Source organism: Dryobates pubescens, chromosome 10 (assembly GCF_014839835.1).
Source record: "Dryobates pubescens isolate bDryPub1 chromosome 10, bDryPub1.pri, whole genome shotgun sequence".
Lineage (NCBI taxonomy): Eukaryota > Metazoa > Chordata > Aves > Piciformes > Picidae > Dryobates > Dryobates pubescens.
In genome coordinates this window covers 17,326,029-17,352,138 of record NC_071621.1, presented here as the reverse complement: position 1 = coordinate 17,352,138, position 26,110 = coordinate 17,326,029, and the positions used below count along the sequence as shown (strand labels likewise).

Genomic DNA, 26,110 nt, shown 5'->3' with positions numbered 1-26,110 from the left:
AGGGAGCAGGGTTGGGAAGCAGACAGGAGAAGGGAGCAGGGTTGGGAAGCAGACAGGAGAGGGGAGCAGGGTTGGGAAGCAGACAGGAGAGGGGAGGGATTGGTGGTTGGGACAGGTTGGTGGAGCCATCAGAGCTGGGTTGGAGCTTTGCTTTGCTCATCCTTCCTCTTGAGCCACCAGAGATGCTGGAGCAGCTCAGGCTGGAGATGGAGAGGAGCTGGAGCTGAGCCTAGAGCAGGGATGGGAAGCAGGCAGGAGAGGGGAGCAGGGAGGTGTTGGATTCACCTTCCCAAGCTGTTCTGTGTGTGGCCAAAGCCTGTGGAGCTGTAGGGATCTTTGCTGCAGGTGGGGCCTGGGAGAGTTGGCTTTGCTCTCACCCCTAGAGATGGCCTTCTCTGTCCCCTTTGTCAGGCCTGGGCAGGGAGGTGGTGGCCCAGCCAGCTGTGATGACCTCTCTTGGCTCACCCTTTCCAGGTGAACAGCACCAATGTTTGTCCTGATGCCCTCCATGACCTCTCCCAGCTCCAAGACTGCAAAGTCTTCATCAGGATCATCAACAAAATGTGAGTGTGGGCAAGTTGGGAGCCCTTCAAACCACCCAACCTGGAGTGAGGAAGCTGAAGATCCTCTGGGCTACTTCCACCAACCTCTCCAAGAGGCCTTCTCCAGGCAGGGCTGGGAAGGGAGATCTTAAGATCCTCCTCCTCTGATGCTTTGATGCTTCAGCTCCAAACCAGTTCCCTCTGTGGTGGGTTGAAGTTTCCCCCCAGCATTAACTTTTGCCAGACCAGCTCAGTTAGGAGCAAATGAAGCTGTTTACAAGCAGAATCCACTTGAGATGGGTGGAGGAACCTCTTGGACATCTCCATCCATCAGCAGAGGATGGAATACAAGCAGCTCAGGCTCACAAAGAAGCTCTCTTGAGCTTCTTGGGAGGAGATTTGAGCTCTGGAGCCACCCAGGGAAGACTTTGTTTGGGTTTGGGGTGGTGGTGGTTGAGTTTCTGGCTTTTGGGGCTCCAGAACTTGCTCTTGGTGCTGGAAGCAGCAGAGCTGAACTGGGAGGTGCTTGAGTACCATAAATATGGAAGAAATTCCCAGTTTTCCTGAGCTACCATCTCAGGATCCTGAGGAAAAATCAGCTCTGGAAGCATCCTTAAGATCCCAGCCTCTGGAAGCTCTCATCCTGCTTCCCAGTGTGATCCAGGAGCTGAACTGGGGCTTGAATCCATAAATATTGAGGGGCAATTCCCAGTTTTCCTGAGCTGCAGCCTTGGGATCCTGAGGGAACCTCAGCACTGGGAAGTATCTTTAGGATCCCAGCCTCTGGAAGCTCTCATCCTGCTTCCCAGTGTGATCCAGGAGCTGAACTGGGAGCAATGACTCCAATAGGAGGCACTGGGAAGGGAGGGGGATGGGGCAGACTGGGAGGGGGGAGGCAAAGAGGGAGGGGGGTGTGGGAGACTTGGAGGGGAGTGGAACAAACTGGGAGGGGTGGGAGGCAAACTGGGAAGTTGTGAGGGCTGCTACTGGGCTGTGGCCTCCAAACCTTTCTGGTAGGAGCTCTGTGGGAGCCTTTCTGCTCCAATTAACCCCTGATGATGATGAGGAGGAGGATGATGAAGGAGAATGGGGAGGAAGGAGCTGCCTCTCCCCTCCCTCCCTCTCCCCAGGGCTATATTTAATCAGGAGCTGCTTAATCTTCTCCCAGCTCTGCAGCTGGGATTAACTGGGATCAACTGGGATCAAGTGGTGCTGGGGCAGGGGGGCAGCTCCCAGCAGCAGGCTGGCAAATCCCTAAGGATTCCTGCTTGGAAGCCCCCCCAACACCCCACCCCCCCCCCCACCCCCCCCAAGTTTGGCACCCTGGGGATAACCAAAAGTGTAGTGGGGCTGGCAAGGGATTGAGCTTGGGGCTGAGGAGGGAGAGGAAGGGGTTGGGGGAGAGGGAGGCAGAGGAGGAGGAAGGGGTCGGGGAAGAGGGAGGCAGAGGAGGAGGAAGGGGTCGGGGGGGGAGGGAGGCAGAGGAGGAGGAAGGGGTCGGGGAAGAGGGAGGCAGAGGAGGAGGAAGGGGTCGGGGGGGAGGGAGGCAGAGGAGGAGGAAGGGGTCGGGGGGGGAGGGAGGCAGAGGAGGAGGGGAAGGGGTTGGGGGGGAGGGAGGCAGAGGAGGAGGAAGGGGTTGGGGAAGAGGGAGGCAGAGGAGGAGGAAGGGGTTGGGGAAGAGGGAGGCAGAGGAGGAGGAAGGGGTTGGGGGAGAGGGAGGCAGAGGAGGAGGAAGGGGTCGGGGAAGAGGGAGGCAGAGGAGGAGGAAGGGGTCGGGGGGGAGGGAGGCAGAGGAGGAGGAAGGGGTCGGGGGGGAGGGAGGCAGAGGAGGAGGAAGGGGTCGGGGGGGAGGGAGGCAGAGGAGGAGGGGAAGGGGTTGGGGGGGAGGGAGGCAGAGGAGGAGGAAGGGGTTGGGGGAGAGGGAGGCAGAGGAGGAGGAAGGGGTGGGGGGAGAGGGAGGCAGAGGAGGAGGAAGGGGTTGGGGGAGAGGGAGGCAGAGGAGGAGGAAGGGGTTGGGGAAGAGGGAGGCAGAGGAGGAGGAAGGGGTTGGGGGAGAGGGAGGCAGAGGAGGAGGAAGGGGTCGGGGAAGAGGGAGGCAGAGGAGGAGGAAGGGGTCGGGGGGGAGGGAGGCAGAGGAGGAGGAAGGGGTCGGGGAAGAGGGAGGCAGAGGAGGAGGAAGGGGTCGGGGGGGAGGGAGGCAGAGGAGGAGGGGAAGGGGTTGGGGGGGAGGGAGGCAGAGGAGGAGGAAGGGGTTGGGGGAGAGGGAGGCAGAGGAGGAGGAAGGGGTTGGGGAAGAGGGAGGCAGAGGAGGAGGAAGGGGTTGGGGAAGAGGGAGGCAGAGGAGGAGGAAGGGGTTGGGGGAGAGGGAGGCAGAGGAGGAGGAAGGGGTCGGGGAAGAGGGAGGCAGAGGAGGAGGAAGGGGTCGGGGAAGAGGGAGGCAGAGGAGGAGGAAGGGGTCGGGGGAGAGGGAGGCAGAGGAGGAGGAAGGGGTCGGGGAAGAGGGAGGCAGAGGAGGAGGAAGGGGTCGGGGGGGAAGAGGGAGGCAGAGGAGGAGGAAGGGGTCGGGGGGGAAGAGGGAGGCAGAGGAGGAGGAAGGGGTCGGGGGGGAAGAGGGAGGCAGAGGAGGAGGAAGGGGTTGGGGGAGGGAGGCAGAGGAGGAGGAAGGGGTTGGGGAAGAGGGAGGCAGAGGAGGAGGAAGGGGTCGGGGGGGGGGGGGGGCAGAGGAGGAGGAAGGGGTTGGGGGGAGGGAGGCAGAGGAGGAGGAAGGGGTTGGGGAAGAGGGAGGCAGAGGAGGAGGAAGGGGTCGGGGGGGAGGGAGGCAGAGGAGGAGGAAGGGGTTGGGGAAGAGGGAGGCAGAGGAGGAGGAAGGGGTTGGGGGGGAGGGAGGCAGAGGAGGAGGAAGGGGTTGGGGGGAGGGAGGCAGAGGAGGAGGAAGGGGTCGGGGGGGGAGGGAGGCAGAGGAGGAGGAAGGGGTCGGGGGGGGAGGGAGGCAGAGGAGGAGGAAGGGGTCGGGGGGGGAGGGAGGCAGAGGAGGAGGAAGGGGTCGGGGGGGGAGGGAGGCAGAGGAGGAGGAGGAAGGGGTCGGGGGGGAAGAGGGAGGTGGAGGAGGAGGAAGGGGTCGGGGAAGAGGGAGGCAGAGGAGGAGGAAGGGGTCGGGGAAGAGGGAGGCAGAGAAGGAGGAAGGGGTCGGGGGAGAGGGAGGCAGAGGAGGAGGAAGGGGTTGGGGAAGAGGGAGGCAGAGGAGGAGGAAGGGGTTGGGGAAGAGGGAGGCAGAGGAGGAAGAAGGGGTTGAAGAGCAAGGTTGAGGGAGGGTGAGGACTTGAGGAAGAGGAAGGGTCTAGGAGGAGCAAGGTGTTGAGGAAGAGCAAGGACCTAAGGAGCAGTGTTGAGGAAGGGCAAGGTCTGGAAAGAGCAAGGACTTGAGGGTCTGGTTGGGTCTTGGCCGTGGTCTGGTTGGCTTTTGCCTTGCCACCCACCCTGGCACGGTGCCATGGGGCAGGCTTTGGTTGTCCCAAGCCAAGTTCTCCCTCACCAAGCTGTGTTGTCCCCGCTCTGTTTTCCCTTAACGAAGCTTTGACGCTCACCATCATCATCCTCACCTTCCCTGCTCTTCTTCCAGCCACAGGAGCGAGGAAGAGGAGGCCACCTTGGAGCAGCAGCAGCTTCCAGAGAGGATCTCCTTCATCTGTGGCTTCCTGCAGAGTAAGAGCTGCTCCTTGGGGGCCCTCAAGCAGTGGAGGCTCTGCCCTGGGGGGCTTCAGGCCTCTCCTTCCCTCCTCAGCTTGGGGAGGGGCAGTCAGGGATGGGGGATAGGAAAGATTCCTGATGGAAGGCCTGACTGGAGCCCAGGCTTGGTGCAGAGGAGGTCCAGGAGGTGGACCCAGGAAGTCCTGGGGGGTTGGCACCATCAGGGACCTTCCTCACCTGGTTCCTGCCCTTGAGCCCTGGTGAGGTCGGTTGGGTCTTGGCCAGAGGAGGTCAACAAAGATGGGGAAGGGTCTGGAGGAGGAAGGGAAGGGTCTGGAGGAGGAAGAGACTGAAGGAGGAGGGGAAGGGTCTGGAGGAGGAAGAGGGGAAGGGTCTAGAGAAGGAGGAGAGGAAGGGCCTGGAGAAGAAGGCTCAAAGCCCATCAGGGATCCTGGGAAGGGGGAGGGCAGGGAAGGTTCCTGCAGCCTTGGTGGGTTTCACTGGAAGGGGAGGGACATCAGAGCCCACCTCTGATCCCAGCTGCTGGAGGTGGGAGGTGCTGTGGAGTGGTGGTGGAGGAGGAGCTGAGGGACTAAGGAGGTGCTGGGGGTGAAGGTGGGGAGGTTGGGAGCCAAGGAAAGGGAAGAGAAGCTCCAATGGCAGAGCTCTGGGAGGCCATCTCCAGAGTCTCAAGCTCTTCTCTGCCCCTTTCTCCTTGGGGTTTACCTCCCCCTGGTGACCCCAGACCCCAAGAAGGTCCCCTCCAGGCTTGGCCACCAGCCCTGGAGGTGACTCCAGCTTCCCCTTGGCAGAGCACTGCAAGCACAAAGTGGCTGCAGAGGACCTGGTGGCACCACAGAGACTGCTGGAGGGGGAGGAGCTGGAGCTGGCTAAGGTAACCCTGGGGATGGGGTAGTGGGAAGGGACCTCTGGAGCCCACCCAGGCCAGGGGCACCCCCAGCAGCTTGCCCAGGGGCACCATGGCACCAGGGGGGAGGTTTGGAAGCTCTCCACAGCCTCTCTGGGCAGCCTGCTCCAGGCCTCTCCAGCAGCCTCACCCCAAACAAGTTGCTCCTGCTGGCACCTCCTGGCTGCCACTTGCTGCCCCTTGAGCCCTGGGCACTACTCAGCAGATGCCAGCCCCAGCCCCTTGCCCCCCAGCCCTGCAGCTGTGGCCTCCCCAGGGCAGAGCAGAGGGGCAGCAGAACCTCCCTGCCCTTGCTGCTGCCCACACTCTGCTCCATGCCCCCCAGGACACCTTTGGCTTCCCCCAGGGCACCTTGCTGGCTGCTGGGCAGCTGCTTGTGCCCACCCAGCACCCCCAGCTCCTTCTCCTGGCAGCTGCTCTCCCCTCAGCTGTGCTGCTCAGGGGGGTTCTGGGCTGCAAACCTGCAGCTTCCCCTCAGCCCTCTGCAACCTGCCCCAAAGAGGTGCCCAGGAGGAGAAGCTCAGGGGCACAAATCAGCTGCTGCTCAGAGCAGAGGGGCAGCAGAACCTCCCTTGACCTGCTGTTGGTCACTCTTCATGCCCCCCACTGGAGGCCTTTGATCTTCTTGGCCACCTTGGCTTTGTCCCCAGCCATCCCTGGTGGCCCTCCTGGGGTTGGTGACCCTTAAGCTCCTTGCAGGTGGCTGTGCTGCTCCTCTACCACACCTCCATGAGCTGCAAGAACCCTGGGGACTGGAATGAGTTCGACTACAAGACCCAGGTGATGCCTTTTGGGGTCCCACCTGGGGGTTGGAAGGGTTGTGGTGGGAAGCAGTGGTGACCCCTGGGTGGGGCAGGGGGACCTTTGGGGGGTGGGCAATGAAAGGTCCTCTGCTTGCTCCTGGTGTGCTGCAGGTGGAGCTGGCAGCCATCCTCAGGTTCGTGTTGGACAATGAGGAGAACCTCAACGAGAACCTGGAGACATTCCTGCAGAAGAAAGGTGAGGACCAAGCTCTGCTTGTGGGGCCAGATGGAGTCCCCAAGGGGGTGAGGCCCAGTGGAGGTGCAGCAGGTCCTGGAAGCGTGGTATGGGCTGGGTTGGAGGAGAGATTGGAGATGATGGAAGCCAAGTGTGGCCCCAGCACCCCCACCCCATGGCCCTCAGCACCACAGCTCCACAGCTTCCAAGCCCCTCCAGCTATGGGCACTCCACCCCTGCCCTGGGCAGCCTGCCACAGGCCTGGGCACCCCTCAAGGGGCACCAATTGCTCCTCAGGGCCAAGCTCAACCTGAGGCCAGCTCCTCTTGCCCAGCCCTCAGGAGCAGCCCTTGAGCCCCAGCTGGCTGCAAGCTGCTCTCAGGGAGCTGCAGAGAGCCACAAGGTCTCCCCTCAGCCTCCTCTGCTGCAGCCTCAACCCCCCCAGCTCCCTCAGCTGCTCCTCACAACTTCTCCACAGCCTTCTCCTCCTTCCCCAGACCCCTCCCCAGCTTCCTTGCCCTGCTCTGTTCCTGCCCCAGCCCTCAGTGTCCTCCTGGCAGAGAGGGGCCCAGGCTCTTCCCACTTGTCACCATCCCAGCCAGGTTTCCCAGAGGACCTTGAGGGCTGGCTGCTCCCAGGGCTGAGCTGGCTGCTCCCAGGGCTGGGCTGGCCCCTGCCAGGGTCGAGTTGGCTGTGGAATGTTGGCGGCAGGAGCTTGAGGAGCTTGAAGGACAAGGGTTGGAACACAACCTCTGGAGTTTTCTCTGGCTGGGGTCCTCCATCCCTGTTGGAATTTCTTGGGGTCTATTTTGAGACCCTTCTGGTCTTCAGGTGGAGCTCACAGCCTCCTTCTTGTCTTGTGCAGCCTCCTTGCCCTCATCCAGCAGCAGCAGCAGCAGCAGCTCTGAGGAGCACTCTCCACTCCTCTCCCATCCCCAGAAGCGTGAGGTGCGGTTCCTGGAGCTCCAGAAGATTGCCTCCTCCTCTGGAAGTAACAAGTAGGTCTCCAAACCATGGGCTCTTGGGTGGAGGGAACGTTCCAGGTGGCTTCTAGGATCTGGAGATGACTCCAGGGAGACCTTCTGGGTGCTGTGGTGTAGGCTTGGCCTGGGGGGTATGTGGTGGTGGGGTGAGGGTGAGGAGCTGCCTCCTGGAAGCCCACCTTGTGCCAGCCCAAAGTGCACAAGGGCTTCCCAGAGCAGCTGCAGGAGTCTCCTGCAGAGCATTCTTAGTTGGGAGAGAGCTTGAAGGTGATGAAGGTTAAGCATGGCCCCAGCACCACCACCCCAGGGTCCTCAGCACCACAGCTTCCCAACCCCTCCAGCCATGGGCACTCCACCACTGCCCTGGGCAGCCTGCCACAGGCCTGGGCACCCCTCAAGGGGCACCAATTGCTCCTCAGGGCCAAGCTCAACCTCCCTGCCACAACCTGAGGCCATCTCCTCTTGGCCCAGCCCTCAGGAGCAGCCCTTGAGCCCCAGCTGGCTGCAAGCTGCTCTCAGGGAGCTGCAGAGAGCCACAAGGTCTCCCCTCAGCCTCCTCTGCTGCAGCCTCAACCCCCCCAGCTCCCTCAGCTGCTCCTCACAACTTCTCCACAGCCTTCTCCTCCTTCCCCAGACCCCTCCCCAGCTTCCTTGCCCTTCTCTGGCCCTGCCCCAGCCCTCAAGGTCCTCCTGGCAGGGAGATCCCAACCCTGCCCCCAGGCTTGCAGCTGTGGGCTCCCCAGTGCCCAGCCCAGGGGCACAATCCCTGCCCTGCTCCTGCTGCCCACACCATTGCTGCTGCTGCCCAGGCTGCTGCTGCCCTCCTTGCCCCCCTGGGCACCCCCTGGCTCCTCTCCAGCCTCTTTCCCCCCAGGCACTTCCCAGCCCCTCTGCCCCCAGCCTGGAGCCTTCCTGGCCTTGCTCTGCCCCGAGGGTGGGTCCCAGCCCTTGCCCTTGGTGCCCTTGTCCCTGGTTTGACAGCCTCGGGCTCCTGGCCCTGCTGGCTGAGCTTCAGGAGCTTCTCTCCAGCCAGTTGAGCTCACTGTGGCAGGGCTGTGGGGTGGAAGGAGAGGACCACTGTGCCCTGGAAGGGGTTTGAGGACACTTTTGAGGTAGGTGCTGACATCTTTTAGATGCAGAGGAGCAATCTTCCTGCTCAGCACCCAAACTCCTTCTCTTCCTCCCCATCCCCCTCCTCCTCCAGGCTCTTCTCCAGCTCCTCAATGTTCTTCTTGGAATGAGGGCCCCAACCCTGTCCCATCCCCATCTAAAAACCCTTTCCCCCTGAGGACCTCCTCAGGTGCCCCTGGAGGTCCCTTTGGGTGTGGTGCCTGATGTCTCCTGGCCCCCCAACATCTGAAACCCTTCCTGCCAGAAGCAAAAGGAGGGCTGGGGCAGGGCAAGGAAGCTGGGGAGGGGTCTGGAGAAGGAGGAGAAGGCTGTGGAGAAGTTGTGAGGAGCAGCTGAGGGAGCTGGGGGGGTTGAGGCTGCAGCAGAGGAGGCTGGGTGGCTGTGGCTGGGTGGTGAAGGCTCTGTGCCCACATCTTTGGCTTCCTAAGGCCCTGACTGCACCTTTTTTGTTGTGCTTCTCCACAGTGTGTTCCCTGGACCCCCATCCTCACCCATGGGGGACATCATGCAGACCCCCCAGTTCCAGATGAGGAGGCTGAAGAAGCAGCTGGCAGCGGAGAGGGAGAACCGAGAGGAGCTGGAGGTGGAGCTGGCAGAGCACCGCAAGCTGATCACAGAGAAGGGTCAGTGCCTCCTGGCACACCTGGGGTGGAGGCCTCTGGGGGTTCAGAGCTCAGGATTCTGGGAGGAGGTGGAAGGCCTCCACCACCACTGTGCCTCTGGGGTGGGCCATCCTGGTGGACCTCAGGTGAGGAAAGGAGAACCTCAGGTGTGGAAAGGAGGACCTCAGGTGAGCACAGGTGGACCTCAGGTGAGGAAAAGAGGACCCCAGGTGAGCATAGGTGGACCTCAAGTGAGGAGAAGAAGGCCTCAGGTGAGCATAGGTGGACTTCAGGTGTGGAAAAGAGGACCCCAGGTGAGCATAGGTGGACCCCAGGTGAGGAAAAGAGGACCTCAGGTGAGGATAGGTGGACCCCAGGTGAGGAAAAGAGAGCCTCAGGTGAGCATAGGTGGACCCCAGGTGTGGAAAGGAGGGCCTCAGGTGTGGATAGGTGGACCCCAGGTGAGGAAAAGAGGGCCCCAGGTGAGCATAGGTGGACCCCAAGTGAGGAAAAGAGGGCCTCAGGTGAGCATAGGTGGACCCCAAGTGAGGAAAAGAGGGTCCCAGGTGAGCATAGGTGGACCCCAAATGAGGAAAAGAGGGCCTCAGGTGAGCATAGGTGGACCCCAGGTGAGGAAAAGAGGGCCCCAGGTGAGCATAGGTGGACCCCAAGTGAGGAAAAGAGGGCCTCAGGTGAGCATAGGTGGACCTCAGGTGAGGAAAAGAGGGCCTCAGGTGAGCATAGGTGGACCTCAGGTGAGGAAAAGAGGGCCCCAGGTGAGGATAGGAGGACCTCAGGTGTGGAAAAGAGGAGCTCAGGTGAGGATAGGTGGCCATCAGGTGAGCATAGGTGGCCATCAGGTGAGGGAAGGAGGAGCTCAGGTGAGCATAGGTGGCCATCAGGTGAGCATAGGTGGCCATCAGGTGAGGGAAGGAGGAGCTCAGGTGAGCATAGGTGGCCATCAGGTGAGGGAAGGAGGAGCTCAGGTGAGCATAGGGAGACCTCACTCCGAGTTGGTGGCCCCAGAGGTGGGGTCTGGCTGGGTGGTGAAGGCTCCGTGCCCACACCTTTGGATCTTCCACCTCCTCCTCCTGCCAAGGCCTTGCTGCCACGGTGGCATCTCTCCAACTTTGAGAGGAGGCCCAGGAGGTCCTCCAGGTGGTGTCAGAGGTCTTGATGGACCTTCTCCCCCCCATCTGCTGTGCCTGCAGAGGCTCAGATGACCATGATGCAGCAGAAGATCGAGCGCCTGGCCCTGCTCAACGAGAGGCAGGCAGCTGACCAGCTGGAGCCCAAGGAGATGGAAGAGCTGAGGGAGAAGAATGAGAGGTAAAGCTCTGCAGAGGTCCTCTCTGGATGCTCCTCAGCTTCTCTCTCTCTTCTTTCTTCTGTCTCTTCTCCAGCAGTACACAAAATAAAGGGAGGGGGTGGGAGGGGAAATCACAGGAACTCCAAAGCCTACCACAGAGGGGTGGTGGGAAGAGACTTCTGGAGATCAACCAAACCAAGCCTTGGGCTTGGTTTGGTCCTTCTTGGCCACCTTGAGCTGCTCCACCTGTGAAGAGCAGCGGCAGCAGATTAGGTCCTGGTGGTCTCCTTCCTGATCCCAAAGTGTCCCAGACCCCCCCCCCCCCCCCCCCCCAAGCCCCCAGAGCTCCTGGACTGAACAAGGTGAGGACTTCTGGAGTCCCACCATGGATGGAGGTCAGAAAGGACCTTTGGAGCTCCCCCAGGCCAACCCAACACCCTCTGTTCCAGCAGGGCACCCCCAGCAGTTTGGCCCAAGGGCACCATGGGCAGGGGGAGGTTGGAAGCTCTCCCCAGGAGGAGAGTCCACAACTTCTTTGGGCAGCCTGCTCCAGGCCTCTCCAGCAGCCTCACCCCAACCAAGTTGCTCCTGCTGGCACCTCCTGGCTGCCACTTGCTGCCCCTTGAGCCCTGGGCACGGCTCAGCAGATGCCAGCCCCAGGCTCTTGCCCTCCACAGCTCCTTGAGCTCTTGCTTAGCAGCTGCATAGCAGGGAGGTGAGGGCCTTGGCAGTCATAGAAGGGGTTGGGTTGAAGGCACTTTGCAAGCTCATCCAGCCCAAGCCCCCTGCAGCCAGCAGGGACAGCCCCAAGCAGAGCTCAGAGCCCCAAACACCCTGCCCTGGGCTGCTGCCAGCCAGGGGGCAGCTCCCAGCTCTCTGCCTGACCTCAACCAGACTCTCAGTTTTGGGCTTCTCCTGGCAGGAGGAGCTTGAGGGCTGGGGCAGGGCCAGAGCAGGGCAAGGAAGCTGGGGAGGGGTCTGGGGAAGGAGGAGAAGGCTGTGGAGAAGTTGTGAGGAGCAGCTGAGGGAGCTGGGGGGGTTGAGGCTGCAGCAGAGGAGGCTGAGGGGAGACCTTGTGGCTCTCTGCAGCTCCCTGAGAGCAGCTTGCAGCCAGCTGGGGCTCAAGGGCTGCTCCTGAGGGCTGGGCCAAGAGGAGATGGCCTCAGGTTGTGGCAGGGGAGGTTGAGCTTGGCCCTGAGGAGCAATTGGTGCCCCTTGAGGGGTGCCCAGGCCTGTGGCAGGCTGCCCAGGGCAGTGGTGGAGTGCCCATGGCTGGAGGGGTTGGGAAGCTGTGGTGCTGAGGGCCATGGGGTTGAAGGCTGATCTTGGAGAGCTTTTCCAAGCCAACCAGCCCTCTGCTGAGCCTTTGAAGAGCCTTCCAGCTCAGCCCTTGGTCTGCTTCTCCTCTCCCACAGCCTCATGGTTCGCCTGCATGAGGCCATCAGGCAGTGCCAGGACCTGAAGACTGAGAAAGGCCAAATGGACAGGAAGATCGATCAGCTCTCTGAGGAGAATGGAGACCTCTCCTTCAAGGTAGGGACACCTCTGAGGGGCTGGAGAGGTCCTCAGGGAGGGGCTGAGGAGAGATCCTTGTGGGGGGTGCTGAGGAGAGGTCCTCAAAGGGTCTTGAGAGCTGCTGAGAGGTCCTCGGAGGCGCTGAGATCTTGCTCCTTTGCAGTGGGATCCAGTGGGGTTGGGTTTGATGGCCCCCCAGGGGTGTCCATGGATGCTGCATGGGACAGGGGAGCTGGGTTGGGCTTGGGGGTGGTGCTGGGTGGTCTCTGAGGTTCTGCTGGGCTGGGGTTTGGTCTCTTGCAGCTGCGGGAGATCGGCAGCCACATGGTGCAGCTGCAGGAGGCTCTGAACGAGCTCTCGGAGGAGCACAACGCGGCCCTGGCACAGGCCCAGGAGAAGCAGAGCCAGCTGGAGACTGAGCTGAGGGTGGCCCTGCAGGACAAGGTGAGCTGGGCTCATGGAATGGGGTGGAAGAGAGCTTGAAGGTGATGGAGGTCAAGCATGGCCCCAGCCCTGCCCCAGCACCACCACCCTATGGCCCTCAGCTCCACAGCTTCCCAACCCCTCCAGCCATGGGCACTCCACCACTGCCCTGGGCAGCCTGCCACAGGCCTGGGCACCCCTCCAGGGGCACCAATTGCTCCTCAGGGCCAAGCTCAGCCTGCCCTGGCACAACCTGAGGCCATCTCCTCTTGGCCCAGCCCTCAGGAGGAGCCCTTGAGCCCCAGCTGGCTGCAAGCTGCTCTCAGGGAGCTGCAGAGAGCCACAAGGTCTCCCCTCAGCCTCCTCTGCTGCAGCCTCAACCCCCCCAGCTCCCTCAGCTGCTCCTCACAACTTCTCCACAGCCTTCTCCTCCTTCCCCAGACCCCTCCCCAGCTTTCTTGCCCTGCTCTGGTCCTGCCCCAGCCCTCAAGGTCCTCCTGGCAGGGAGGGCTCAACCCTGCCCCCAGGCTTGCAGCTGTGGGCTCCCCAGTGCCCAGCCCAGGGGCACAATCCCTGCCCTGCTCCTGCTGCCCACACCATTGCTGCTGCTGCCCAGGCTGCTGCTGCCCTTCTTGCCCCCCTGGGCACCCCCTGGCTCCTCTCCAGCCTCTTTCCCCGCAGGCACTTCCCAGCCCCTCTGCCCCCAGCCTGGAGTCTTCTTGGGCTCACTGTGCCCCAGGGTCAGGTCCCAGCCCTTGCCCTTGGTGCCCTCATCCTATTGCCCTCCCCCATGGCTCCAGACCCATCTGTAGCTCCCTCCTGCCCCTCCAGCAGCTCAGCTCCCACCCATCTCGGTGCCATCTCCCAGCTGCCTGAGGGAGCCTCCAGCTCTCACCCAGCTCATGGCTGAAGACCTTGAGGACACACAGGGTCCCCTCCCTGGCTGGTGGTTGCCCCCCAGCTTGGTGCTGATAGAAGCTTGGATGGTGGCACCTCCCCTCACATCAGTCCTACATCTTCTGCCCCCCCCAGCAATGCTCTGAGGAGAAGATTGAGATCCTCCAGGGGAAGATTTCCCTCCTGGAGGACCAGTTGGCCAAACTGGGAGACAGCAGCACCCAGGAGAAAGGAGAAGTCATGGGAGACATCCTGAAGGTATTGGTTCGGTGCTGGGGCAAAGCTTCGGTGTCCTGCTCGGGTGGCAAACTGGGAGGGATGGGGACCACCCAGACCTTCCCTGCTGGGCTTGGGAAGGCTTGGGTGGGAGCTGGAGGTCTTTGTGCTTCTCCTTGTGGTGTCTCCTCCTTAGATGGAAGAGCTGAAGCAGGAGGTGTCCAACCTCACGGCTCATGGCGCCCAGCTCCAGGCCACCATCCTGCAGCTGGAGGAGGAGAAGCAGCTGAGGGAAGCAGCTCTGCAAGCAGACAGAGCTCGCTTCGAGGAGGAGAAGCAGCAGCTGGGTGGCCTCCTCAGTGGCCTTCAGAGCTCCCTCTCAGAGAGCCACCAAGCCAGGGAGAAGCTGGAGCAAGACCTGCAGGCCCAGGAGGCCAAAGCCAAAGCCAGAAGCGAGGAGGACGCCGGGCGCTTGGCCGCCCTCAACGCCCAACACGAGAAGGCCCTGAGGGAGAGGGACTCGGCCCTTCAGCAGCTCCAGCACCTCCAGGAGGCCAACATCTCCTTGGGCAACCAACTGCAGGCCCTGGCCCAGGCCCGAGACGCGGCGGTGGCGGAGAAGGCCGAGCTGAGCCGGAGGGTCGGCGAGTTGGAGGCCGGCGCCTCGGAGCTGAGGGAGGTGGAGGGCAGGCTGAAGGAGACCCAGCAGAAGCTGGTGGAGAAGGAGAAGCTGGCCAAGGAGAACGGGAGGCTGCAGGAACGTTTGGTCTTCCTGGAGGAGTCCTTGAGGAACACTGAGGGCATCCTGGAGGACGAGAAGAGGAGGGCGGCGGAGAGCCTGGAGAGCAGCTCGGCCAAGATCGCCGAGCTGGAGGCAGAGAGGCAGCAGCTGCTCCAGGCTCCCCAGCAGCAAGCCCAGGAGGTGGGCAAGCAGCTGCAGGCCGAGCAGGAGAAGGTGGCCAGGCTGGAGGCCCTGCTTGCTGAGCGCCGGCAGGAGCTGGCCGCCGCCCAGGCCGACTCTGCCGCCGCCCGGGCGCGGGCGAAGGAGAAGGAGGGCGAGGAGCAGAAGCTGAAGGCCGAGCTCTGCTCCCTGCGGGAGAAGCTGGTGGCTGTGGAGCAAGCCGCGGCCCAGCGCCTGGCTGGCTTGCAGGAGGAGCTGGAGCAGAAGCTGAGGGAGCAGCAGGAGGCCAGGGCCGGGCTGGAGCGAGCGGCCGCCGAGGCGGCCAGGGCGGAGGCCGAGGCCTCCAGGAGGGAGGTGACGCTGCTGAAGGAGAAGGCCTTGGAGCTGCAGAAGCTGCTGGAGGCCTCCAGGTCGGTGCAGTCTCTCCACGAAGGCACGGTGGAGGCGCTGAGGAAGGAGCTGCAGGAGAAGGACAGGGAGCTGCTGCAGAGCAGGGCCAGCGCCGAGAAGGAGCTGGGGGCCCTGCGCGCCGACGCCCAGGAGAGGCTTCGGCTGGAGGAGAACCTGAAGGAGCAGCTGGCCCAGTGCCTGCAGGAGCTGGAGAGGAAGGGGGCCTTGGTCTCCAGCCTGGAGCACGAAGCCTCCGTGGCCCGCCGGCAGCTGGCCGAGAAGGAGGGGGAGAGCAAGGAGCTGAAGCGCCTGGCCCTGGCTGAGGCCGAGAAGAGCAAGAAGGTGGAGGAGAGGCTGAGAGTCCTCCAGGCCGAGATGGCCACCGCCGCCTCCCGCGCCGCCGAGCGCTGCTCCCTGATGAAGGTGGAGGTCCAGCGCCACCAGGAGGAGCTGGACAAGCAGAGGCTGACCATCGAGGCCCTCAAAAGGGACAGGCACTGCCAGGGCGAGCGGGAGGAGGAGCTGAGGCAGGAGGCCAAGGCCTGCCAGGAGAAGTACCTCCAGAAGGAGCAGCTCCTGGCCGGCCTCCAGCAGGAGCTGGGTGCCGCCAAGGCGGCCGCCGGGGAGGTGGAGGCCTTGAAGCGTCTCTGCCAGGAGCTGCGGGCCGAGAGGGCCGCCCTGGAGGGGCAGCACCGCCAGGAGCTGGAGCAGAGGGCCAAAAGCTTGGCTGCCCTGCAGGCAGAGCTGGCCAGGGTCAAGCTGGAAGCTGCTGAGGCGGCCTCCCTGAGGGAGAGGGCGGCGGAGCAGGACAGAGCCCTCCAGGGGCTCCAGGCCGAGCTGCTGGGGCTGCAGCAAACCAACGCCAGGCTGCTGGAGGAGGGCAGCAGAGGGCAGCAGAAGCTGGAGGCAGAGCTGGGCCAGGCCCTGGAGAGGCACAAGAAGGAGGTGGAGAGGCTGAAGGTGGCCTTGGAGGAGGCGGAGGAGGCCAGGAGGAAGCTGGAGGAGGCCAGGAAGGAGCAGGAGGGCGGCAGGGCGGCGGCGCTGGAGGAGAAGAGGAGGCTGCAGGAGGAGAGGCAGAAGCTGGTGGCTCAGGTAGAGCTCCTGAGGGGGCTTCTCTCCACTCCAGGGTGGGGTGGGCTGAGGGTTGAGGTCTTGAGGGCTTGGGGTTGTAGGGAAGAAGCTCCAGGATGGTCCTGAGAGCTTCTGGTGAGGCAGAGCAGCAGAAGGAGGCCACAGCCCTGCTAGGAGGGCTCTGCTGGGTCCCCAGGCTGGCAGAGCTGGGGGTGCCCGGCTTGGAGCAGGCTCCAGGGAGACCTTCTGGTGGGCTGGCAGGGCTGGAAGGGGCCCAGGAGCAAGCTGGGGACAGAGTTTGGAGCAGGAGCTGTGGGGCCAGGCCAAGGGGAGATGGCTTGGAGCTCCCAGAGGAGGTTGAGTAGAGGAAGGGAGAAGGTCTTCACTTGAGGGTAGTGAGACCCTGGCTGAGGTCATCCAGAGGCCTGGGAGCTGCCCCCTGCCCAGGGCAGGGTGTTTGGGGCTCTGAGCTCTGCTTAGAGCTGTCCCTGCTGGCTGCAGGACTGGCACTAGGTAGCAGCAGCAGCAGCCTGGGCAGGAGCAGCAATGGTGTGGGCAGCAGGAGCAGGGCAGGGATTGTGCCCCTGGGCTGGGCACTGGGGAGCCCACAGCTGCAAGCCTGGGGGCAGGGTTGGGCCCTCCCTGCCAGGAGGAGCTTGAGGGCTGGGGCAGGGCCAGAGCAGGGCAAGGAAGCTGGGGAGGGGTCTGGGGAAGGAGGAGAAGGCTGTGGAGAAGCTGTGAGGAGCAGCTGAGGGAGCTGGGGAGGTTGAGGTTTTGGAGCCTTCTCCTGTGGAGAGCTTCCTCCCTGGCTATGGTGCCCCTGAGGCAAGTTCCTGGGGGTGCCCTGCTGGAGCAGAGGGTGAGGGTTGGGTTGGCTTGGGTGGGCTCCAGAGGTCCCTTCTGACCTCCAACCATGATGGGACTCTAGAAGTCATCTCCTTGCTCAGTCCAGGAGCTCTTTGGCAGGGTGGGGGAGGGGTCTGGGACAGTTTTGGGGTCAGGAAGGAGACCACCATGACCTCATGTGCTGCTGCTGCTGCTCTTCACAGGTGGAGCAGCTCACAGTGACCAAGCAGGACCAAGCCAAGCAGGTCAGGCACCAGGGGATGGACAGAAGGGGAGGGTGGTGCCCCCTAGTGGTCTGACTGGGCGGGTGGTGCCCCCTAGTGGTCTGACTGGGCGGGTGGTGCCCCCTAGTGGTCTGACTGGTAGATGGTGCCCTCTGGTGGTCAGACTGGGAGAGTCATGCCCCCTGGTGGTCAGGCTGGGAGGGTTGTGCCTCTTACTGGTCAGACTGGGTGGGTGGTGCCCCCTAGTGGTCTGACTGGTAGGTGGTGCCCCCTGGTGGTCAGACTGGGAGAGTCATGCCCCCTGGTGGTCAGGCTGGGAGTGTTGTGCCCCATACTGGTCAGGCTGGGAGGGTGGTGTCCCCTAGAGGTCAGACAGGGAGGGCAGTGCCTGCTAGTGGTCAGTCTGTGCCCCCTTACTGGTCTGCCTGGGAGGGCTGTACTGGTCTAACTGGGTTGCTGCTCAGGTGGAGGAGCTGCAGAAGAAGCTGAGCCAGCAGGAGAAGGCCTCTAGGACTCAGCAGCAGAGAGTGAAGGTAAACTGGGAGGGTGCTGGGAGATGCTGGGAGGCCTGGGGGGCACTGGGAGCGCAATGGGAGGGCACTGGGACACACTGGGAGGTCTGGGGTCACTGGGAGATACTGGGAGGTCTGGGAAGCACTGGAAGATACTGAAAGGGCTGGGGGTTACTGGGAGCACAGTGGGAGGGCACTGGGAGATACTGGGAGGTACTGGGAGGGCTGGGGAGCACGAGAGTGCACTGGGAGTTTCTGGGAGGGCACTGGGAGCGCACCAGGAGGCACTGGGAGCTACTGAGAGGGCTGGGACTGGGAGCTGCCCAGTCTGGCCCTGACCCCCAGTCCCTTCCCCCCAGGCTCTGGAGGGAGAGCTGCAGGCAGAGGCCAGCAGGCAGCAGCAGAAGGTGGAGGAGCTCCAGGCCCTGCTGGCCCAGAAGGAGCAAGCAGCAGAGCACTACAAGGGGCAGGTAGCTGGGGGGGGGCAACCACCCACGGGGGCAGCAGCGCCCCAGGGACCACAGCAAGGTCCTCATCCCAGCAGGGAGAAGCTGTGGTGGCCTTGGTGTCTCCTCTGAAGGTCTTTGTCTCCTCAGATGGAGAAGGCCAAGGCTCATTACGATGCCAAGAAGCAGCAGAACCAGGAGCTGGCTGCGAAGCTGCAGGGGATGGAGGAGCTGCAGAAGGAGAACCTGGAGCTCAAGAGCGAGACCCAGAGGTTGGACAAGGAGCTGCAGCAGAGCCTCCTGCAGGCCAAGGACCTCAGCAGCCAGGTCCACAGCCTTGAGGCTCAGGTGGGCTTCTGGGGGGGGCTCCAGGTCTTGTCTTCCCTCTCTCCCTCCCTCTCTCCCTCCCTCTCTCCCTCCCTCTCTCCCTCCCTCTCTCCCTCCCTCTCTCCCTCCCTCTCTCCCTCCCTCTCTCCCTCCCTCTCTCCCTCCCTCTCTCTCCCTCCCTCTCTCCCTCCCTCTCTCCCTCCCTCTCTCCCTCCCTCTCTCCCTCCCTCTCTCCCTCCCTCCTCCTCTCCCTCCCTCTCTCCCTCCCTCTCTCCCTCCCTCTCTCCCTCCCTCTCTCCCTCCCTCTCTCCCTCCCTCTCTCCCTCCCTCTCTCCCTCCCTCTCTCCCTCCCTCTCTCCCTCCCTCTCTCCCTCCCTCTCTCCCTCCCTCTCTCCCTCCCTCCCTCCCTCCCTCCTCCTCCCTCCCTCCCTCCCTCCCTCCCTCTCTCCCTCTCTCCCTCTCTCCCTCTCTCCCTCTCTCCCTCTCTCCCTCTCTCCCTCTCTCCCTCTCTCCCTCTCTCCCTCTCTCCCTCTCTCCCTCTCTCCCTCTCTCCCTCTCTCCCTCTCTCCCTCTCTCCCTCTCTCCCTCTCTCCCTCCCTCCCTCCCTCCCTCCCTCCCTCCCTCCCTCCCTCCTTCCCTCCCCTCTCCTCTTCTACCCCTCCCCCTCCCCATCCCATCCTGGTGAAGTCCTGCAGCAGGAGGGTGGTGAGACCCTGGCTGAGGTCACTCAGAGAGGTGAGAGCTGCCCCATGGCGCTCTCCCAGCCTAACCTCTCCCTCCCTGCCTCCCTCCCTCTCTCCTCCTGCAGGTGGAGTTGGCCAACAGGCAGCTCCAGGAGCTCAACCAGGTCCAGCTGCCCACGGAGATGCTGAAGAGCTTTGACTCCTTCCAGCAGGACCCTGCCCAGCTCAGCACAGACAGCCTGGAGCTCAGCCTCAGCCAGGATCCAGCCCTCAATTCCCCCAGGTACCTTCTGCCCACCCCCTGCCCTGCTGCCTCCTGCTGCCTCCAGCCTTGAGGCCTCCTGGCCTTGGAGCTTCTTTGGAGGCCCCAACCAGGGACGTGCTCAGGAGAGGGCTGGGCCTGGCCCCTGGGGCCAGGGCATGGTGGGCTTGGGGCTTGGGCTTGGTGGCCTTGGAGGTCTCATTGGGGGCCCTGGAGGCCTTTACTGATGGCCCTTGAGGTCCTCTGGGTGAGCTTGGGGGCCTTCTGGGTGACCTTAAAGGTCTCTGGGTGAGCTTGGGGGCCTTCTGGGTGACCTTAAAGGTCTCTGGGTGAGCTTGGGGGCCTTCTGGGTGAGCTTGGGAAGCCTTCTCCATGCTGTGTGCTGCCTGACCCTGCTGTGTGTTCCCCCGCAGCCGCAAGGGACGTCGCTCGCGCTCGGTGACCTCTCCGCTGTCCCCTAAGACCCCCCGGAGGCTTCCCCGCAAGGTGGAGTCCCTGGAGAGCCTCTACTTCACCCCCATCCCCAGCAGGACCAGGTCCCAGCTGGACACCACTGCTGGGGACTCCCTGGGTGACCTCTCTCTGGAGTCTGGCTGCAAGACCAGGTCTGGCCGGAGGAGAACCACCATAGACATCACAATGATCAAGGTGGGCACCGAATGGGGGACCCTAGGAGCACACTGAGGGCCAGAGCAGGGCAAGAAAGCTGGGGAGGGGTCTGGGGAAGGAGGAGAAGGCTGTGGAGAAGTTGTGAGGAGCAGCTGAGGGCCCTGGGGGGGTTGAGGCTGCAGCAGAGGAGGCTGAGGGGAGACCTTGTGGCTCTCTGCAGCTCCCTGAGAGCAGCTTGCAGCCAGCTGGGGCTCAAGGGCTGCTCCTGAGGGCTGGGCCAAGAGGAGATGGCCTCAGGTTGTGGCAGGGGAGGTTGAGCTTGGCCCTGAGGAGCAATTGGTGCCCCTTGAGGGGTGCCCAGGCCTGTGGCAGGCTGCCCAGGGCAGTGGTGGAGTGCCCATGGCTGGAGGGGTTGGGAAGGTGTGGAGCTGTGGTGCTGAGGGCCATGGGGTGGTGGTGCTGGGGCCATGCTTGGCCTTCATCATCTTCAAGGTCTTCTCCAACCAAACTGATCCAAAGGCTGGAAGGGCTCTGCTGGGTCCCCAGGCTGGCAGAGCTGGGGGGGGCCCAGCCTGGAGCAGGCTCCAGGGAGACCTTCTGGTGGCCTGGCAGGGCTGGAAGAGGCCCAGGAGCAAGCTGGGGACAGAGTTTGGAGCAGGAGCTGTGGGGCCAGGCCAGGGGGGGATGGCTTGGAGCTCCCAGAGGGAGCCTTAGAGCTCCCAGAGGGAGCCTTAGAGGGAAGGGAGAAGTTCTTCAGCAGGAGGCTGGGGAGAACCTGGTTGAGGTCAGGCAGAGAGCTGGGAGCTGCCCCCTGGCTGGCAGCAGCCCAGGGCAGGTTGTCTGGGGCTCTGAGCTCTGCTTGAGGATGTCCTGGATGACCTTGGATGGTCCAACCCCCTCCCCTCCCCCCTCCCTTTCCTCGATCCCCCTCCCCACCCCCCCTCCCTTCCCATCCCCATCTCTCTCTCCCCTTCTTCCAGAAGCAGCCCAAGAAGGAGGAAGCAGAGAGCTCCAAGGTCTCCACCCTGCCAGCAGCTGGAGCCAAGCCCAGGCTGCACTCCAGCACCAGGTCCCTCAACACCTTCCCCTCCCAGGAGTCCCTCACGATGGAGACCTCCTCCCCTCAGGAGCCCTCGGGCAGCTCAGCCCTGCTGGGGCTCCCTGGCTACCGTCCTGTCACCAGGAGCTCCCTCAGGCACCTGCAGGCTGGGGGCAGCAGCTCCAGCTTGGGTAGGTGTGGGGCAGCTGCTGGGCCCTGACCCCTGCTGGCTCCAGCCCTCCCTCCCTCCCTGGTGTCCCCATCCCTTCCTGGCTCCATTCTTCCCTTCCTGGCTCCATCCCTCCCTCCCTGATGTCCCCATCCCTTCCTGGCTCCATTCTTCCCTCCCTCCCTCCCTGATGTCCCCATCCCTTCCTGGCTCCCTCCCTTCCTTCCTGGTATCCCCATCCCTTCCTGGCTCCCTCCCTCCCTCTCTGGTGTCCCCATCCCTTCCTGGCTCCCTCCCTCCCTCCCTGGTGTCCCCATCCCTTCCTGGCTCCCTCCCTTCCTCCCTGGTATCCCCATCCCTTCCTGGCTCCCTCCCTCCCTGGTGTCCCCATCCCTTCCTGGCTCCCTCCCTCCCTCTCTGGTGTCCCCATCCCTTCCTGGCTCCCTCCCTCCCTCTCTGGTATCCCCATCCCTTCCTGGCTCCCTCCCTCCCTCTCTGGTGTCCCCATCCCTTCCTGGCTCCCTCCCTCCCTCTCTGGTGTCCCCATCCCTCCCCGGTGTCCCCATCCCTCCCTTCCTGGCTCCATTGCTCCCTCCCCGATGTCCCCAGCCCCTGCTGGCTGCATCCCTCCTGGCTTGCTTCATCCCTCCTTGCTGTCCCCCAGCCCCTGGGGACCCTGAGTGCTGTGTGGGAGCCTCTCCAGCCCTGTGCCCTTGGTGTCCCCAGGCCGCAGCAGCCTCTTCCTGGGGAGCTGCCAGGACGAACCTGAGCAGCTGGAGGACTGGAGCCGCATTGCTGAGCTCCAGCAGAGGAACAGAGCCTGCCCCCCACACCTCAAGACCTGCTACCCCCTGGAGAGCAGGGTGAGGGGACAAGGGGCAGGGGACAGAGAGGGCCTTGGGGGGCTACAGGAGGTGGTGGGAGAGCAGAAGGGGACAGAGAGGGCCTTGGGGAGCTCCAGGGGGTGGTGGAGCGAAGGGGAAAGGGACAAGAGGACAAAAAGGTCCTTAGGGGGCTCCAGAAGGTGGTAGAGAGCAGGAGGAGGGGACAAGGGGACAAAGAGTGGGGACAAAGAGGTCCCTGGGCTCTTGGTGGTGGAGAGCAGGTAAGGGGACAATGAAAGGGGACAGAGAGGTCCTTGGGTGGCTCCTGGAGGTGGTGGAGAGCAGGGGAAGGGGAGGAAGGGAGAGGACAAAGAGGCTGCTGGGTGGCACCAGAAGGTGGTGGAGATCAAAAGGGGACAAGGGAACAAAGAGGCCCTTGGGTGGCTCCTGGGGGTGGTGGGGAGCAGGGGAAGGGGAGGAAGGGAGGGGACAAAGAGGCTGTTGGGTGGTGCTAGGAGGTGGAGGAGAGCAGAAGGGGACAAAGGGGGGGTGTGGAAAGGGGACAAAGGGAAGTGCCAAGGGGCTAGGGAGGGAGATGCCAACCCCTCTGTGTGTCCCTCCCCCCCCCTTGCAGCCCAGCAACTCCCTGGGGACCATCACTGACGAGGACGTGAAGCTTGGGGACCCCCTGGAGACCCTGCGCAGGGCCAGCATCCAACCCTCCCAGCTCGGCCCTGCCCTCAGCACCAGGCACAGCACCTTGGCCACCACCTGGGCGGCTGCTGCTGGCCTTGGGGGTCCTGCTGGCCCTTCTGGGGGCCCTGCTGGGGCTGGGGGCCCTGCTCTGGCTGCTGGCATCACCACTCGCCAGCAGCGCAAGCGGCTCTCGGATGAGTCCCACCAGGGACCTGAGACCCCCGAGGTGAGCCCCAGCTGCTGCTGCTGGCCTGGCTGCAGATGTGCTCCAGATGTGGAGACTGGGCTGGGAAAGGGGCTTGGGAAGCGGTGGCTGGAGGGGAGATGGAGGCTGGTGGCCTGCTGGAGATGGTCTCCAGATGCTGGAGGCTGGAGGGGAGATGGAAAGTGGTGGCTGAGAGGGGACTTGGTTGGTGACCTGCTGGAGGTGGTCTCCAGATGTGGAGGGGAGATGGGAAGTGGTGGCCTGCTGGAGGTGGTCTCCAGATGTGGAGGGGAGATGGAAAGTGATGGCCTGCTGGAGGTGGTCTCCAGATGTGGAGGGGAGATGGGAAGTGGTGGCCTGCTGGAGATGGTCTCCAGATGCTGGAGGCTGGAGGGGAGATGGAAAGTGGTGGCTGAGAGGGGACTTGGTTGGTGACCTGCTGGAGGTGGTCTCCAGATGCTGGAGGGGAGATGGGAAGTGGTGGCCTGCTGGAGGTGGTCTCCAGATGTGGAGGGGAGATGGAAAGTGATGGCCTGCTGGAGGTGGTCTCCAGATGTGGAGGGGAGATGGGAAGTGGTGGCCTGCTGCAGGTGGTCTCCAGATGTGGAGGGGAGATGGGAAGTGGTGGCCTGCTGGAGGTGGTCTCCAGATGTGGAGGGGAGATGGGAAGTGGTGGCCTGCTGGAGGTGGTCTCCAGATGCGGAGGTTGGGCTGGGAAGGGCCTTGGGAGGTGGTGGCTGAGGGGAGATGGAAGGAGGTGGCTGAGAGAGGCCTTGGTGGCTGGTGGCCAAGGGGCTGCTGTCCTTGCCCCTCACCCCTGTGCCCTCCCTCTGCCCCCAGGCCAAGAAGGTCTCCAGCTGCTTCCCAAGGCCCCAGACCCCTCGGGAGCGCCGCAGGAGCCAGCAGCAGACCCCCAGCAAGCAGGTGAGGACCCCAAAACCCCCTGGAGGAGGGCTGGGGTGTGTGGGGGGAACCCCAACCCCCGTGGAGGAGGGGTTGGGGGGTGTGTGGGGAGGGGTCTCGGGGGCACCTTCAGGCCCCGCCTGACGTGGCCCTGCGCGGCGCCAGGCCGCCCGGCGCCAGTCCCTGGCCTTCAGCATCCTCAACACCCCCAAGAAGCTGGGGGGCAGCCTCCTGAGGAGGGCAACCCGCGCCAGGAACCCCACCAGGAGCTCCACCAGGGGCACCCCCTCCAGGGGCAGTTCTGCCAGGGGCTCCTCCCCCAGAGCTCGGCGCTCCTCCCCCCGCGCCAGCGCCCCCTCCAGGTCACCTCGGGCAAAGGTAGGGACCTGACACCCCCCCCACTCCTCAGCACCCCGAACTCACCCCCCCAGCCCCCAAAACAGGGCCCTTGATGCCCCCACCCCCCAAAATAGGACTACCCTGACCCCACCCAGCACCTGAAACAGAGCCCCCTGCCCCCCCAGCCCCCAAAGCAACCTTCCCTGCCCCCCCCAGCCCCCCAAACTGATCTCCCTGACCCCCCCAGCATCCAAAGCAACCTTCCCTGACCCCCCCAGCACCTGAAACAGAGCCCCCTGCCCCCCCCAGCCCCCAAAGCAACCTTCCCCAGCCCCCCAAACTGATCTCCTTGACCCCCCCAGCATCCAAAGCAACCTTCCCTGACCCCCCCAGCCCCCAAAATAGGGCCCCTGGTGCCCCCACCCCCAAAATAGGACTACCCTGACCCCCCCAGCATCTGAAACAGAGCTCCCTGCACCCCCCAGCCCCCAAAGCAACCTTCCCTGACCCCCCCAGCACCTGAAACAGAGCTCACTGCCCCCCCCAGCCCCCAAAGCAACCTTCCCTGACCCCCCCCAGCCCCCCAAAGCAACCTTCCCTGACCCCCCCAGCACCTGAAACAGAGCTCCCTGACCCCCCCAGCACCTGAAACAGAGCTCCCTGCCCCCCCCAGCCCCCAAAGCAACCTTCCCTGACCTCCCCCAGCATCCAAAACTGATCTCCCTGCCCCCCCCAGCCCCCAAAGCAACCTTCCCTGCCCCCTCCAGCCCCCAAAGCAACCTTCCCTGACCCCCCCAGCACCTGAAACAGAGCTCCCTGCCCCCCCCAGCCCCCAAAGCAACCTTCCCTGACCTCCCCCAGCATCCAAAACTGATCTCCCTGCCCCCCCCAGCCCCCAAAGCAACCTTCCCTGACCTCCCCCAGCATCCAAAACTGATCTCCCTGCCCCCCCCAGCCCCCAAAGCAACCTTCCCTGACCTCCCCCAGCATCCAAAACTGATCTCCCTGCCCCCTCCAGCCCCCAAAGCAACCTTCCCTGATCCCCCCCAGCACCTGAAACAGAGCCCCCTGCCCCCCCAGCCCCCAAAACTGATCTCCCTGACCCCCCCAGCATCCAAAGCAACCTTCCCTGACTTCCCCCAGCCCCCAAAGCAGGGCCCCTGATGCCCCCAGCCCCTAAAATAGGACTACCCTGAGCCCCCCAGCAGCCAAACCAGACCCACCTGATGCCCCCAGCACCCAAAGCAGCCCTCCCTGACCCCCCAGCACCCACATCAGCCTTCCCAGACCCCCTCCAACCCCCAAAACAGGGTCCTGACCTCTCCCCAGTTCCCAAAGCAGCCCACCCTGACCCCCCCCAGCCCCCAAAGCTGCTCCCCCTGACCCCCCTCTATCTCTTTTCTCCCACCCCCACCCCCCCAGGCCGGTTGCCGCTCGCTGAAGGACACCAAAGTCTGAGCCCCTCCCCCCCCAGCCTCTCCTCTTTCTGCTGCCCCTCCCCCACCCCCGGGGGGGGGCTCTAGTTGGGGAGGGATTGTGTGCCCCCCACCCCACCTTTGGGCACTTTTGGGGGGAGGGGGGGTGTTGTGGGGGGAGTCCCCTTTGCATCTCCCTCCCCTCCCTGGGCACCCAACCTGGCAATGGGGTGGGGGGAGGGGGGGGTCAAAGGGGTGGGGTTCGGGGTGGGGGCATAAAGGGGGGGTGGGGGGGTAGGGGAGGGTGGCTGTCACCTCCCCTCCCCCCTCCAGGGTCCCTTTGGGTCAGGTGGTGGTGGGGCACCAAAAAAAAGGCATTTTTAAGGTGGAATTTGTAAATAAATCCTTATTTTTGCTCCTCAAGCTGCAGGCCTCTGGGGTCACCTTTGGGGTCACCTTTGGGGGGCACCTCTGGGGTCACCTTTGGGGGGCACCTCTGGGGTCACCTTTGGGGGGCACCTTTGGGGGTCCTCTGGGGTCACCTTTGGGGGTCACCTTTGGGGGTCACCTTTGGGGGTCACCTTTGGGGGTCACCTTTGGGGGTCCTCTGGGGGCACCTTTGGGGGTCCTTTGGGGTCACCTCTGGGGGCACCTTTGGGGGTCCTATGGGGTCACATTTGGGGGTCCTCTGGGGTCACCTTTGGGGATCCTCTGGGGTCACCTTTGGGGGTCCTTTGGGGGCACCTTTGGGGGTCCTCTGGGGGCACCTTTGGGGGTCCTCTGGGGGCACCTTTTGGGGTCACCTTTGGGGGTCCTTTGGATACACTCTGTAGCCTTAGCCAAATCCTGGCCCAATCCAGACAGCAAAACCTCCCAAATCCTGTCCCAACCCCCTAAATCCTGTCCCAACCCTCCCAAATCCTGACCAAAACCTCCCAAAATCCTAGGGAAGAAGTTGGCCAAATCCACACAAACTCCCCCCAAAAGCACCCAAATCCTGCCCCAACAGCCAGAGCCTGACCAAAACCTCCCAAATTC

The 26,110-nt window shown here is 63.7% G+C and overlaps 1 protein-coding gene across 1 annotated transcript in view; it reads left to right on the top strand.

Annotated features, from left to right (window-relative positions):
• The window catches only part of NUMA1 (nuclear mitotic apparatus protein 1), a 28,979-nt gene extending 3,804 nt beyond the window's left edge, over positions 1-25,175 (top strand). Inside the window, exons 3-26 of the mRNA XM_054164917.1 lie at positions 475-563; positions 4,162-4,244; positions 5,042-5,124; positions 5,857-5,937; positions 6,072-6,156; positions 7,001-7,133; positions 8,715-8,872; positions 10,063-10,180; positions 11,576-11,693; positions 11,979-12,119; positions 13,131-13,253; positions 13,408-15,594; positions 16,623-16,664; positions 17,108-17,176; positions 17,515-17,625; positions 17,752-17,949; positions 18,737-18,894; positions 19,287-19,521; positions 20,463-20,712; positions 21,417-21,553; positions 22,149-22,436; positions 23,256-23,339; positions 23,484-23,696; positions 25,080-25,175. Of these exons, the coding sequence (XP_054020892.1) occupies positions 475-563; positions 4,162-4,244; positions 5,042-5,124; positions 5,857-5,937; positions 6,072-6,156; positions 7,001-7,133; positions 8,715-8,872; positions 10,063-10,180; positions 11,576-11,693; positions 11,979-12,119; positions 13,131-13,253; positions 13,408-15,594; positions 16,623-16,664; positions 17,108-17,176; positions 17,515-17,625; positions 17,752-17,949; positions 18,737-18,894; positions 19,287-19,521; positions 20,463-20,712; positions 21,417-21,553; positions 22,149-22,436; positions 23,256-23,339; positions 23,484-23,696; positions 25,080-25,115 (5,220 nt within the window). The 3' untranslated portion in view covers positions 25,116-25,175. The remainder of the gene's footprint in view (positions 1-474; positions 564-4,161; positions 4,245-5,041; positions 5,125-5,856; positions 5,938-6,071; positions 6,157-7,000; positions 7,134-8,714; positions 8,873-10,062; positions 10,181-11,575; positions 11,694-11,978; positions 12,120-13,130; positions 13,254-13,407; positions 15,595-16,622; positions 16,665-17,107; positions 17,177-17,514; positions 17,626-17,751; positions 17,950-18,736; positions 18,895-19,286; positions 19,522-20,462; positions 20,713-21,416; positions 21,554-22,148; positions 22,437-23,255; positions 23,340-23,483; positions 23,697-25,079) is intronic.
• The last annotated feature ends 935 nt before the right edge of the window (positions 25,176-26,110 follow it).